Genomic DNA, 14,191 nt, shown 5'->3' on the forward strand with positions numbered 1-14,191 from the left:
CCCGGATAAATTACTACATAAAATATGTTTAGCACAATTTTTTGTAAGGATATGAATTACTCATGTATTATTTTATTTAAATCCGTTCAGTAATTTTTGCGTGAATGAGCAACAAATATCCGTTCATTCATCGATTCTTACAAACTTTCGCGTTTTATAACATTAATAGGAGTATTTTTGATTCTTTTAATTTTGCCTATGCGTGTTCTATGTAAATATTTAAAAACTTATCACAAATTACCCAAATGAAGTTAAAATAGTATTTGAATAATTATTTTAATCAACTTGCCCTTTTTCACTTTCTGCAAGAGGTCCCAGAGCGCTCGGCGCGATGAGGGGTCCATGCCGGAGGTCGGCTCATCGAGCAGTACGACGCGAGCCCCGCCACTCAGAGCTATGCCCACACACAGGCGGCGTTTTTGTCCACCTGACAGCCCGTGAGCTAAGTAATCTCGCTGCGGAAATCAGTGTATTGTTTCATCATTTTCTTTTTCATCAAATACATAATATAAAAAATTTAAGCTAGTAGGTAAGATCAAATTACTTTGCGATAGTTGTTAAATTTATAACCATATAATCATAAAAGTCTATGGGAGAAGCTTATGTCCAGCAGTGGACGGATAATGGCTGAAATGATGAACCATAAAAATACTATCAAACACGTCCTTCACCCGCGGCTAACTAAGGCGTCCTATAGTATGTTTACGGCAAACGAGTTAAACTGGAAATTCATTAGCTAATTACATTAATTTCATATTTTTCATACACAAAATTAAGTGAATAAAGAAATACCAATAATTTTAATAATATTACTGTTGCCAATCATTTCTTTCCATTACAAATAAGTAGTAAAATTTTCTGATAAAGAATATTCCAGAACACATTGGATGGAGGCCTTTGGCAATTGAGTCTCTCTACCAAGACCCTAAACGAGGGCCGGATATTTAAGAGATAAATGGTCAAGTAACTAGTAATAATAAATTTATTAATATGTTATGAGAAAATTAAATAGTTACAATAATGAGACAAACACTAATTCATTATAGGTACTTTTCCTTTGTCATTTAAACTCCGTAATATAACATACATACCTTATGTTGTAATTCCAAATTCTCTATAAGCGAATCTATTTCTTTGTCAAGTTCTTTGCCCGAAAATCCTTTGAGCCTTGCAAAGAATTCCAGATGTTCTCTAACTGTTAGTTCATTAAAAATTACATTATGTTGTGGACAGAGGCCAAGATTGCTACGAGCTGAACCCATTTCCGTGCTCATGTTATAGCCAGCGACATAAACTGAGCCTCGAGTGGCTGGCAGGTTACCTGACAACCAATAATATTTAATTTAGGTTTACAACATTATACAAAATAAAGAAATCATTATAACGCAATTAATAAATAATAATAATAATTAGCATAATCCTCTTGACATAAGAAATATTGATTTTATTGAAACCTATTAAATATATGCATTTTTTAGTGATATTTATTTGCAAGTTGATTTGGTAATAGATAGAATAGTTAATGGCTATCGAGCTATGTAGTAGTCTATTGTGTAATTGATGAAAATGAATGTTTTTCGAGAAACAATTTCAAATAAGTCGATGGATGCGAGAAAGTGGGGCAGAACCATTTTATGTGGCGAAATATGAAGGAAACTTGCATTTAGGAGTGGAGGATAGATGAGTTGTATGATAGTCCATACAACTAATGGGCCATAGAATAGCAATAGCAGACGTACAAGTTTCACTCTCTAAAATTATTTTTTCATAGTCAATCTCAAGATGTATCGAGAACCATAACCCATTTTTCTCATAACTTTTATTTTAATCTACTATTACCACACTGGCCAGGCAAAAGATTAAGAATTTAAGAATTAATTTAATAAGCAAATAAAATTTATGAGTTATTTTTCTAGGACAAAATTACAAATAGTTTAATCAATCATTACGAACCTGTAATCATTGATATAGTTGTCGATTTTCCAGCACCGTTATGACCGAGTAAAATAGTAATTTGATCATCGTAAATGTTCAGTGACAAGTTGTTCACAGCAGTGTTAGCACCAAATATTTTAGTCAAATTCTGAAAAAGATTTTAATATAGGAATAGTTTTGCTTCCAAGGAAATATTAGTTTCGTTTTTAAATACATAGTTACATAACAATTAATTCTCTAAGACTGGAGTTTGATTACGTAAACTTCTATAATTTCATGTTACCTAATTTTTTATAAATAAGATTGTGATTCACGAAGAAAACCGACTTCAATTTTAGGAAAACCAGTGTATTAAAAATTAAACAACTACCTAAACCAAAATTTAAAAAAAAATCTATAGGACTAATCTATAAGTAACACCTTTCAAATAAAAAAAGAATTTTCCAAATCAGTTTACAACTGATGGAATTGGGGGGAAAGGGATTGTTAGTAATGGAGACTGAGAATCCTATTGCTAGTAATATACCCAACCAGGTCGACCTCCTCGCGGTTCTCCCTGGAAACTATCATGGTTAATTCTATTCATCTATCACCCTTCACTGGTGCTCCGCCAGCGTATCCCATTAGTGCAGGCGGGGTTACCATACCATTTTCACCCATCAAAAAAAACTGATGGAATTATAAGGTAACAATTATAAAAAAATAATACTACCGAATTCAGAACCTCTTCCTTTTTGTAGTCAGTTGAAAAAGTATTTTCAAATGTTAATAAGTGTATATCATTTGATTTTGGATAGACAAACAGAAAAAAATTTAAGTAGATCGCAAGACTAAGAAATTTTCTAATGGTAAGGTACTATTTTTTTTTTTTATACTACTTAGAATGGCAAACAAGCTGACGGCCCACCTGATGGAAAGTGGTAACCGTCGCCTATAGACATGAGCAGTATCATGGACATAATAGAGTATACCGTTTCGCCCATGATACCCCCCATGCGTTGCCATTCCTGAGGACTCAGGTGTTATTCCTCTGTACCCAGTAAATTCACGCCATATCCCACCCTTCAAACCGAAACACAGTTATGCAAACACAACTGCTTCACGGTTGAAACACGAATGGGACAGAGGTACCCAAGCAATCGACTTTTGTACAAAGTCTCCCTCTGGTAATATCTAATACAAGTAGGAGATACTTGTGTACTTCTTTGTTAGTAGGTAGATACTTACGTACCTGACTATATTTAATACTTACCCTTATTTTCAAACCTATTGTAAGGTCAGCAGGTTCCTTTTCCATTATTATTTCTTCATTGTCAGAAATACCAAATTGTTCGACCTCTGTGAAAAAGACATTTATATAAGCCAATATACTACATGTATTATATTCGCTACATACAACTAAAAAGTAAAAGGGCGTTTAATTTTTTACATTCGTCAAAAAATATATAAAATATTACTGGAAATTTATTGAAATTACCTAAATATAAAAAAAAATACTCACTCCTAAACTTAAAACGTTGTAAGCAAAAGAATTAATTTTTCGATACTAATAAGCATTCGTATTTTGATTAAAAATAAGTAACGTTTACACATGACATCGTCCACGTGGCCGAAATGTTTTCATTGATCAGGATAAAAGATAATCTATAATCTTCATATAATCTTGTCCATCCCAAATAGTAAGTAATAAAGGACCAAATGTTAACGACCCTACATAGAAGCACAGAGCAAATTACAATCATTATATTTAAATGATACAAAACGAACAGACGTAAAGATTTGGGTTTACATCTTGGATAGCGGTTTTCATACAAATATACTACTATCAATTGAGCATTTAATGCAGAAAAAGGCCAACTACTAATAAAAACTTGAGGAATTAAAAGCAATATTCTCACTAATAGATATTATAAATAATACCAGTTGATTGTCATCTATTATCATTCGGAAGTAGCAAATGGTTCGAATGGTGAGTAATCTGCGATACAAAAGATAGGTACGATAATTCACCATTGGAATAGATAAGGAGTACCTTGAGAACACCCTATACTCATAAATACCAATAATTTTATCAGGTGGATCTTTGTCTTTTTATCATTCCCAGTAGTACCTACATAAACTTACCTTTATTAGGGGGGAGAAGGATTGTTAATAATGGTAACATTTTTTTATGCAACTTAGAATGCCAAACAATCTGACGATCCACCTGATGAAAAGTGATAACCGTTGCCTATAGACATGAGCATTACCATGGTAACCCCGCCTGCGCTAACGATATAAGCTGAGCATTACCATGCTGTAAGAGTATACTGTTTCGCCCATAATACACCCCATGCGTTTCCATTCCTGAAAACTCCGGTGTAATTCCGATGTACTCTGTAAATTCATTGCCATATCCCATACTTGAAACCGAAATACAGCCATGCAAACACAACTGTTTCGCGGTAGAAACATGAATAGGAATTAATCCCCATTACTAGCAATATACTCTGTCATATCAACTTCCATGCGGTTTCATCGGATCTGACTTCATCCTCATCTATCATCCCTTACTGTTGCCCCGCCAGTGTATACCGATAGCGCGGGCTGGGTTACCAATTCATTACCATCTATTAAAAAAAAAACTTACCTTTATTTCCTGAACACCAAAAGTCTTTTTGAAAAAGGTAATACCAAGGTTTAGGCATTCCGTACGGCCCGGGTAGAACTTGTTCCAAGTAAAGTGCAATTAACATATATAATACAGAATCTATTACCAGGAATATGACCACATGACCAAATGTTAATCGAGAAGAGTTCGAATCCGCCACTGACATAAACTCCCCCCATTGAATACCTAAAATTATGAGACAAATTTTAAAGGCATTCTAATTACAGCATCTGCTGTATATGTATCTACATAGAGACCTAAAATTATACCTACCGTAGAAAATATACCGTAATTTTTTTATAAAATACTTAATTGAATAAAATGTTATATTGTCTAGGTCAATATTTTGAACAATTAAATAGATAAATAGGTAGTAAGGTATACTTAGTAGTAGATCGAATATGACGTATGACGGTAACCGCTTACCATCAGGTGAGCCGTATACATCTTCGCCATTTACCTAAATAAATTACAGTTCCTGTTATTTTTGGCAATGGATCTTCCCGTGGTATTTTACTGGTTCTACTTATTGTGAAAGTGTGTTATGTCTCACATGTATATTTTATTCGATAAGACATATTGTGACATAACATAAGAATAGTGCCTGCAGTAAAATTCAAAAATAACATAGTTCTTTTTGCATAGTGAAACATAGAGAAAATCAATTTACGAGGGAAACGAAGGCTTTTCTAAAACTATTGCTTAAATGTAACAAATTTAGAAATCCTAAGTATAGGGGATTACCCCTAAACTTAGGATATCCCTTACTTAGATTAGAATGAAATAATTCATAGATATGAGTAAAATATGACATGAGTATGTAACCCACATAATAATAAAAGAACAAGAATATGTATAACATACTATTCAAAATACAATATATATAGTAAAATATTACTAACCGCCTAAACTCTCCTTGGCCAAAAGTTGTTGAAACCCATATGACATTGCTGTGTTTAAGCTAAGGAGAGTGACAACTTGACCAAAACTGGATATGTTGATGTCTGCCGTCAATAACATTGAAGGAATATATGTTAAAAACCAAATAACACCCATAAATAATGCGGCAGTGCTCCCTAGAAAAAAAAACCACTTATATTAATTATATCAAATATATATTTTTATTATACAATTTTTATTATAACAATATCGGAAGTTCAATTTTGTTTTTGTTGTTTTAGGGCGTCTTAGTTTTTGAGTGAAACTGAACACTTCCTTCAAAGATTGCTAACAATTTTCACACTGTATACACAAAATAAAAGCTATTATATATATATATTAATTGATTTTTTCTTACCCACTGAGAAGAACCCACTGACCATAAAGCAGAAAAATATTGTACAAAATAAATATAAAGACAAGTAAAAGAACAGCACATGCCAAGGTGTATGCGTGAATAAAGCATAGTCGCCGATACCTTCCTCGGTAGTAAACCAGTTTACCTAGGACAGAACAAAAAAGAAAATAATAATAATCAAATTGTGTTACACAAAAAACAACAACTTCAATTGTAGTAAAATCAATTATTTTGATTTAAAAACTAAACTACTGAATAAAATTTGTATGAGACCAAACTGTAAATATATCCTTTTAAATAAAAAAAGAATTTTCCAATTTGGTTTACAACTGATAAAATTAATAAGATAACAAACATAAAAAAGAAATACAACCGAATTAAGTACCGAGTTTTTTTTTTTAAGTCAGTTAAAAATAAACAATATTGCCTAATTAAGGAAATATAATGTTACTTATAACCCTCAGATATATTTAACAATACCAATGTGATTATATTTACCTTTAAAATAATGACGATTAGAATTGAAGCAAGTAATAAAAATATAAACTGTTTCAAAAACCATGCCGACCAATGAATCCATGTGGGCATACCCATTATCTTTAGAGTCTCCTGTAAATAATAAATGTTTAGCTATAACTAAAAAAATCCAAACTCTATTTCATCCCTATAAAGAATAAGTTTCTTATTCTATTACCTTCAGAACCTCTAGCTTCCCGTACCTTCTCTTTACCTTATTCTATTACCTTCAGAAACTCTAGCATACCGTACTTTTAAATCCTTACTAATATGTATTATAAATTTGAAAGTAAGTTTATTAGTGTGTTCGTTATCTCTTAGCGCCTTAATGGCTTAACTAATCGTTATGTAATTCGATAACTATATACGTCCAATATGAGATGGCGATGAAAATAGCTAGTTTTCATACCGTTTAATGAATATAACATAAAATAAAATAATATGTTATAGAGATGGTATATACAAACCTTTAACTGCAATTCTTTTTCGAGTGTAACAGCTCTAGTAATATTTATGGCCGTATAACTAAAACTTATTATTATAAACATTGGAAAAAGTGCTTGCATTAATTCTATTGCTAAATCTTCCACATATGCTGGATGAGGAAACCTTTGAATATTTACTTTAAATCTTCTCAAGTTCTCGCCTGATATTCTAGATATTAATTCCATTGATATAAAGTGTTGCAGTTGCACGAACATTTCATGCATATATCCTGTAAAAATATTTATAATTTTTAATTTAATAAAATTGTGATAAAATTTTTCACATCATATTTAAGTGTTAACAAATCTAAAGCTTGTTAATTGTTATTAAAAGTGAAAGAAAATAAACCTGTCTGCCTAATAGTAAGATTTTCTTACTGAACTAATTTGGAAGAGAGATAAGATAATTTATAGCTTATGAATGAATAAAAGATACCTATAAGTTATAATCTAATCGTGTTGTCACTGTGCACTCACGTGTATACAACTTTTAAGATAAAAAATACATTTTGACCCGTAATAAACTTTAATAAAAATTAAACTGATTTAGATAATAAAAAAAGATAAAACAAAATACACAAAAAGCAATAAGTAAACTAATTACATGTTAATAAATCTATTACCTATTAATTTAAATAAAATAATATTATAAACTACCTGCTACCTTTATCATCTGTTTTGAAATCGGTAAAATTTTAATTAAAATTTATTTCCCCCTTTTTACTCTAAAAAATAATACGTACGCAGTGAATTAAAAATTATTTCATATATACAATCATACTGCTATTATATCATAGCAGAACTGTTAGTTTACAAATTAATAGTTTTAGTATAAATGAACGGTTTATTTAATTTTGTAAAGAGAATAGTTAAGTTGTATTCTTATTTGTTCATTAAATTGTCCATATTTTCTATAGGGATCTTGAACCGAGAATGCTGCTAATCCTTAGCTGGGCAATAAACTCCAAAGTCCTTTTACTTTAAATAGAGCCATGACTGATTTAGACAGAAAATACTTTACTTAAGACCAAGTTTATGTTCTTTGTAACTTAAAACCAAACAAATGACAACCGCATAATGAAAAGCATTGCACGAAATTAAACGATTAAAACTATTGTAAATACTAGACTACACAATAATGGAAATAAATAGCCAGGCCATAACATTACACCAATATATCACCAAGACAGATGATAATTACCTTCTTATTAAACTTTTTAGGTGATAATACTATCAAACAACGTTAAACTCATTCGCCAATACAGTATTATCAAATCATGACGCATATGTTTTATTAATCGGTACAGAGTCTTATGGTTTCCATCATCATCACAATAGCACGAAACTATGACTTCCTAACACAATAATTCAAATAATTAGAAAGAACCTAAGAAACGATCTATACATGCTTATAATATAGGAATTTCCCCTGACTCCTAACCGTTAAGGAGTCCTTCTATCATTAGATCTACTGAATAACTTAAGGAAGTATAAAGGTTATAGAACTAAAGGTCTTCACGTGCCTATAATATTTAATGAATTATTTCCTAACTCTTAACTATTTAAAAGTTGTGGCTTACACATGCAAATATGTGAATAAATTGAAAAGAAATAGAAAAAAAGTAAACACATCATACATGCCGTGATTGTCCACAATATTTCTTAGATTCCATCAACAGATCCTGACTTGGTGACAATGGAACAACCTCTAGAGTATACTCTTTCGAATAAAAAAGAATTTTTAAAATCGGTCCACAATTGACTATAAAAAAATATCAGTCGGACATAAAACCTCCTATTTTTTAATGACGGTTAAAAAGACAGCACACTCATGAAACGGGATGGGAATTTAAGTAAAGAGTTATGTTAAGTAAATGGTTATAGTGTTACCGTCAATATAATGTATAAACACAAATCATATATAAATAACAAAATTATTTATTTACCAGGATCGTTGCCGCCTACTGATGAAGACGATCTAGGTCCCGGTAATTCAAAAACAGGAAAAACCATATCTGTACGCCAACTGCTACTACCAAACAAATAAAATGAATATTGGCGCGGCCTCTCTGGGAATCTTAAGGAATACGTTATGTTGTTTGGTATTTCTGTTGCTCCTGCAAAAAAAATCTATAATTAGGTATGGATAAAAATTAAACCGTATCATACTATTTGATTATCAGCTAATCTATCACGATAAAATTATCTTAGACTAAAGCATAGAGGGAAATGTATTTCACTCTATGCTTTTCAACACGTAAACGAAACGTAAAGAGTAAGACTACTACAAGAATGCATTTGCGCAAGAGTGCAGTCTATAGACGATGGTTACCTCTTTCCATCAGGTGGGCCGTTATATTATTTGCCATTCTAAGTTGCATAAAAAAACATAAGGACTACAATAATACTGCAGTAGAATTAGACAAAAATTAAAAATTACTTATACCTATAGTATTTGCATGGCTGTGTTCAATTTGAAAGGTGGGATATGGCAGTGAATTTACGGGGTACAAAGGAATAACACTTTAGGCCTCAGGAATGGCAACGCATGGGAGGTATCATGGGCGAAACAGTATACTCTGTTATGTCCATGGTACTGCTCATTTCTATAGGTAACGGTTACCACATTCCATCAGGTGGGCGGTCAGCTTGTTTTAAATTCTAAATTGCATAAAAAAAGTCCATTACGGTAATACTTAATAAAACCAAGTTTTGTTCAAATATTATTATTTAACTCCGTAAATGTAAAGAAAGAAATCAAAACATTCATCAATTAATTGATATTTATTTGTACTACTATTGGACATCTGTGGGCTGTCTTATGGTTGGGTCAATTATTCGTTTATTTACAATTACAAATATATATACTATATTTAAGTGTAGGTATACGCACCATTTAACGAATCACTAAATTCTACAGCAGCTAGCACTCTCCGAGTATATACTTCGTCAGCATAAATCCCTCTAAGTTCAGCGCTACTATTATAAGCTTCAATTCGTACTAACGATTTCAGAAATTCATGGATAGAAGTTAAATTCAGGTTTATTAAATTTACTGGAATATCTGACGGAACTGTTTTATCCGTTAATCTGTCCAATATAATTTTTATCAGATCTACTACATTATTTACGAAGAAATTCAGTGTAGCACTTCTTACGACATCTTCCAACACGTCACTCGCTGGTGAATAAGCTACTGATATTCTAGTTAAATTCATGCCAATCCTAAAAATCATGGGTTAAATATTAAACAAAACAAATTACAAATCCTTTGTGAAGGAATAATTAAGGAACTTCTAAAGGTATTCTTCGATTGTATATTTTGTCACTTGTATCTACCCATGTTAGTTCCAGAGATACTAATTTTGCCACAACAGGAAGTCTCTTTTTTATCATCAATACAAAACTACTTAATATACCTAGACATAAAAATTAAATATACTTACAAAATTCCACGAGATGAACTAGTGAAAGAGTCCACAGGTACGGGTTCGAATTCTTTTAATGCAACATTCCGAGGTTCAATTTGCCAACGTAGAAGGAGAATAAGAGACATGGTAACAACTGGTAGTAACAATTCAGCTGCAGTTTGCAAGGGGTGTCTCCACTGCTGCAGAAAGTTCTTCCACATCAACAGCCGGAATTTCACCCATGCATTTGCTTCTCGTTTCCGTTTCATGTTGATTATTTTATATGTAGGTACCTATATAAAAATGTTTATTAACCTAGATTTAGGTAACTGTAATTAATTCTACATTAGATTGAATGAGAAAACTTGCAAGATAAATTGCAGCCAAATTAACAATATACCTAATATATTGAAAAAATCCAAAATTATTATGTAAGAAATTTATAAGAACTGAACAAAACTGAACAAAATTGCATTTATTTTAGTTTTTCGTGTATATACTTTTACTGAATTATCGATTATTCTAACCACCCAACTTTGAATGCAGTCCAACGGAAGGAGCTGGTACTGTAGCGTTCTTGCCTATAGGTGAGAACAGTATTCCATATATGGTCTGACTTGAGCTTTATACAATTTCGAGCGGTGTTCTCGCGTGAAATACCGTCTCACTCTATTGAGTACTCCTAACTTTTTGGAGGCCATCTTAGCCTTTTCCCCCAGATCGCAAAACTGGACGTCATTGGATATATCAACGCCAATGATACGTAGACTCGACGTATTATCAAGGAAAGTGCCCTGAAATTGAGGAGATACAACAAACGGCGTCTTTTTTGCGGTGAACCCATAGACTTATGTCTGCTCGTATATTATAGACTCGTATATATTATATAGACAGCTAATTACAACTCAGAATCAACCCTACTACGTTAAATTTATATGTGGAAAATATTTAGTACGAATTAGTAGAGTGAAAAAGGGATAGATACCTCACGTTATATTATATAATTGGTTTTTATATTCTGTATATGCGTGTTAATCAAAAATTCAAAAATAAAACATAACTAAGAATTTACAGTCATGATGACTTTCTTAAACCATACGATGACACGCTTTCATATACGGAACTTATAATCTATAGACCTGTTATCAAGTTGCTAATAACGTAGATAGTCTAATAAGTACTTAAAATTAATAAGTATTTGAAAATCATCTTTAGGTTTATTTCATTATTTTATTTTTATTTTGGATAACCATTTAGGATGTATAACGATTTATATAGCAAACGGCAACTATTTTTAAAATAACAGTCGTTTTTTCATGATATAGATCTGTCTACATGTTTCAAGATTTCCGATTACTAATAGACCTACCTAATTAAAAAAGAATCTACCTATATATATATATATATATATATATATATATATATATATATATATATATATATATATATATAATACTGTTATATGTCTAATATTGAAAATAGAAATAGATACAATTTTACGTTTATCTTTATAACCACCTAGGTATATAGGTAACTTACCTGCACAGTACCTAGATACCGAATAGATAATTGCTACATACAAAATTTCAACGGAAATAGAGACAACATTTTTCAAGGAAAATTAAGCCGCTTTACCTTGCTAGATATGTATAAGTAATGTGACTCAATCACACGCAACAGACAATATTCATAAACATTGACAATTTTTTATCAGATATAGCTTACAATAACATACAAACTGTAATGGACTTATATTCTTTAAAGTGGACAAATTTCATAAGGCAATGCGAGCAAAGAAACGCTGTAAACTCAATGCTAATAATCCAGTTTATATATTTCTTAAAATCAACAAGAAGCTACTGTCTCATCTTAGGAAAGTGTTATCCACTAATCATTTCCTATCTTACTGCACTATGTAGCCTAAAAAAGATCACTTTCAGAGACAAGCCCACGTATAGAAATAAAAAAAAAAAGAATGTCCAGATGGAAACTATACAAAACTCGTCTCCTTGAGTATCTTTGTCCCATTCGTATTCAGCCGTGAACCAATTGTGTTTGCATGGCTGTATTTTGGTTTGAAGAGTGGGCATATAAGGATGAAATTGCAGAGCAACAAGGCATAACACTTTAATTCTCAAAAATGGCAACGCATGAAGGGCATCATGGGCAACACAGTATACTCAATTATGTCCATGGTACTGTTCATGTCTATAGGCAGCGGTTATCACTTTCTATCAAATGGGCCGTCAGCTTATTTGCCATTCTATGTTGCATAAAAAGTGATTACCGCGGCGGGTAAAAGAAATTGTTACAGGCTACCATTGCTAGCAATATATCCTCTCAGGTCGACCTCCTCGCTGTTCCTCCTGGAAGTAATCATCATGCTTACGAGAAAATGAGATCGCAGTTCTTCCCATACAAACATATTTCCCTATTTGCTCCCTGAATCCACACTAGTATGAAATTTTTTCATCACAATTTATGTCAATACCTGTCATGCCCCTATCTCTTTTTTTTTTTCAAATAATAATAAATAATAAAAAATTTCAAATATTATGAAATTTTATAAATTTTTATGGCTGCAACGAAAAATCTACTAAACAAATTTTAATGAATATAAAAAAAAATATGTTTATGTATATTAAGTATATAAATGGATACATACGACATTTAATCGAATTACTTACATACAATTTCCAAAAATATTAAATCGTAATGAAACTAAATACACTACACTAACAGTTTCCAGCGAATTACTAAGTGTACTGCCTATTCGTAAATTATTATCAACAGTATTATAATAATAATGGCTATCAGCTTGATATAGATAACAAATATACTTAGTTATTTGGAATGATAAAGCCACAATGCTAATCAGCACTGGGGAATTGAAGAGTTATTGATTTTTATGGTTTTTGCTTCCAGCAAGGAGCGTCCTATTAGGTACCTATGAACGCAAAGAGTATAAGTAGTAGTAATGTTATTTAGATAGATAATAATTAAAAAAAACACTAGACGTTAGTAGAAAGTTGTCTGCATTGCGTATTATATCTTTGATATTTAGATAAGTATATAGGTTTTCTACCTCTATAGACCCAGACATTGCAACGCATACCATACCTATTCAAAAAGACAGTATATTCTATGATATCCATGATATGTAATTTGATACTCGTATATAAGTATCGAACGAACTCTATGGATAGGTGTTCAGCTAATTAATCATTTCAAGCGGGTAGGTTTGAAAAAGGAATTTTAGCTAAATTATCAAATAAATGCAGCTATGCCTGCTTCGCTACAACTATGCAATTGGCTGTATCGTTTTGAAGAGATATGGCAGTGAAATGATGGAGTGTATATGGAATCATAACACCATAGTTCTCAGGAATAGCAACGGGTACTAGGTTCAATGAGCTTCACGGAGTATTCTGTCGCTCGTGCTGACGGCAGCTCGCACCTCCACCTAAGGTGCCGTTCCTGCCTATAGCTGACCCTTACCTCTAGGAGGGAGAGATTATTAGTAATGTGGACTATTAGTCCCATTTTTAGCAATATACCCTCTCAGGTCGACTTCCCCGCGGGCCTCCTGTAAACCATCGTACCTAATTCCAGGCGTATTCATCACGATAGACTAACTGAGCGTGTACCATCTGCGCAAGCGGGGTAACCATTTCATTATCACCTATTACAAAAAAAGAGATTTACATCTTGAGGACAAGGGTTTGTTAGTAATGCAGTATACCAATCCCATTGCTAACAATATATCCTATCAGATCGACCTCCACGTAGTCGCCCCTAGAAAACATCGTGTTGAATTCCAGATGCATTCATCACGATGGGCTAACTAATCTGCCTTTTCATTCTCATCTATCATTTTCATGCATTTAGTTGCGCAGGC

The 14,191-nt window shown here is 32.1% G+C and overlaps 1 protein-coding gene across 1 annotated transcript in view; it reads right to left on the reverse strand.

Annotated features, from left to right (window-relative positions):
• The window catches only part of LOC113511182 (phospholipid-transporting ATPase ABCA3-like), a 28,997-nt gene extending 15,928 nt beyond the window's left edge, over positions 1–13,069 (reverse strand). Inside the window, exons 1-13 of the mRNA XM_052903317.1 lie at positions 12,981–13,069; positions 10,330–10,586; positions 9,777–10,108; positions 8,830–9,000; positions 6,866–7,113; positions 6,381–6,491; positions 5,883–6,027; positions 5,488–5,661; positions 4,565–4,771; positions 3,188–3,273; positions 1,954–2,083; positions 1,092–1,321; positions 290–455 (exon numbers count right to left, since the gene is read on the reverse strand). Coding sequence (XP_052759277.1) covers positions 290–455; positions 1,092–1,321; positions 1,954–2,083; positions 3,188–3,273; positions 4,565–4,771; positions 5,488–5,661; positions 5,883–6,027; positions 6,381–6,491; positions 6,866–7,113; positions 8,830–9,000; positions 9,777–10,108; positions 10,330–10,562 — 2,233 coding nt within the window. The 5' untranslated portion in view covers positions 10,563–10,586; positions 12,981–13,069. The remainder of the gene's footprint in view (positions 1–289; positions 456–1,091; positions 1,322–1,953; positions 2,084–3,187; positions 3,274–4,564; positions 4,772–5,487; positions 5,662–5,882; positions 6,028–6,380; positions 6,492–6,865; positions 7,114–8,829; positions 9,001–9,776; positions 10,109–10,329; positions 10,587–12,980) is intronic.
• Between the last annotated feature and the right edge of the window lie 1,122 nt (positions 13,070–14,191).

The sequence above is a fragment of the Galleria mellonella genome, unplaced genomic scaffold (assembly GCF_026898425.1).
Source record: "Galleria mellonella isolate WM207_F2 unplaced genomic scaffold, CSIRO_AGI_GalMel_v1 utg139, whole genome shotgun sequence".
Classification (NCBI taxonomy): domain Eukaryota; kingdom Metazoa; phylum Arthropoda; class Insecta; order Lepidoptera; family Pyralidae; genus Galleria; species Galleria mellonella.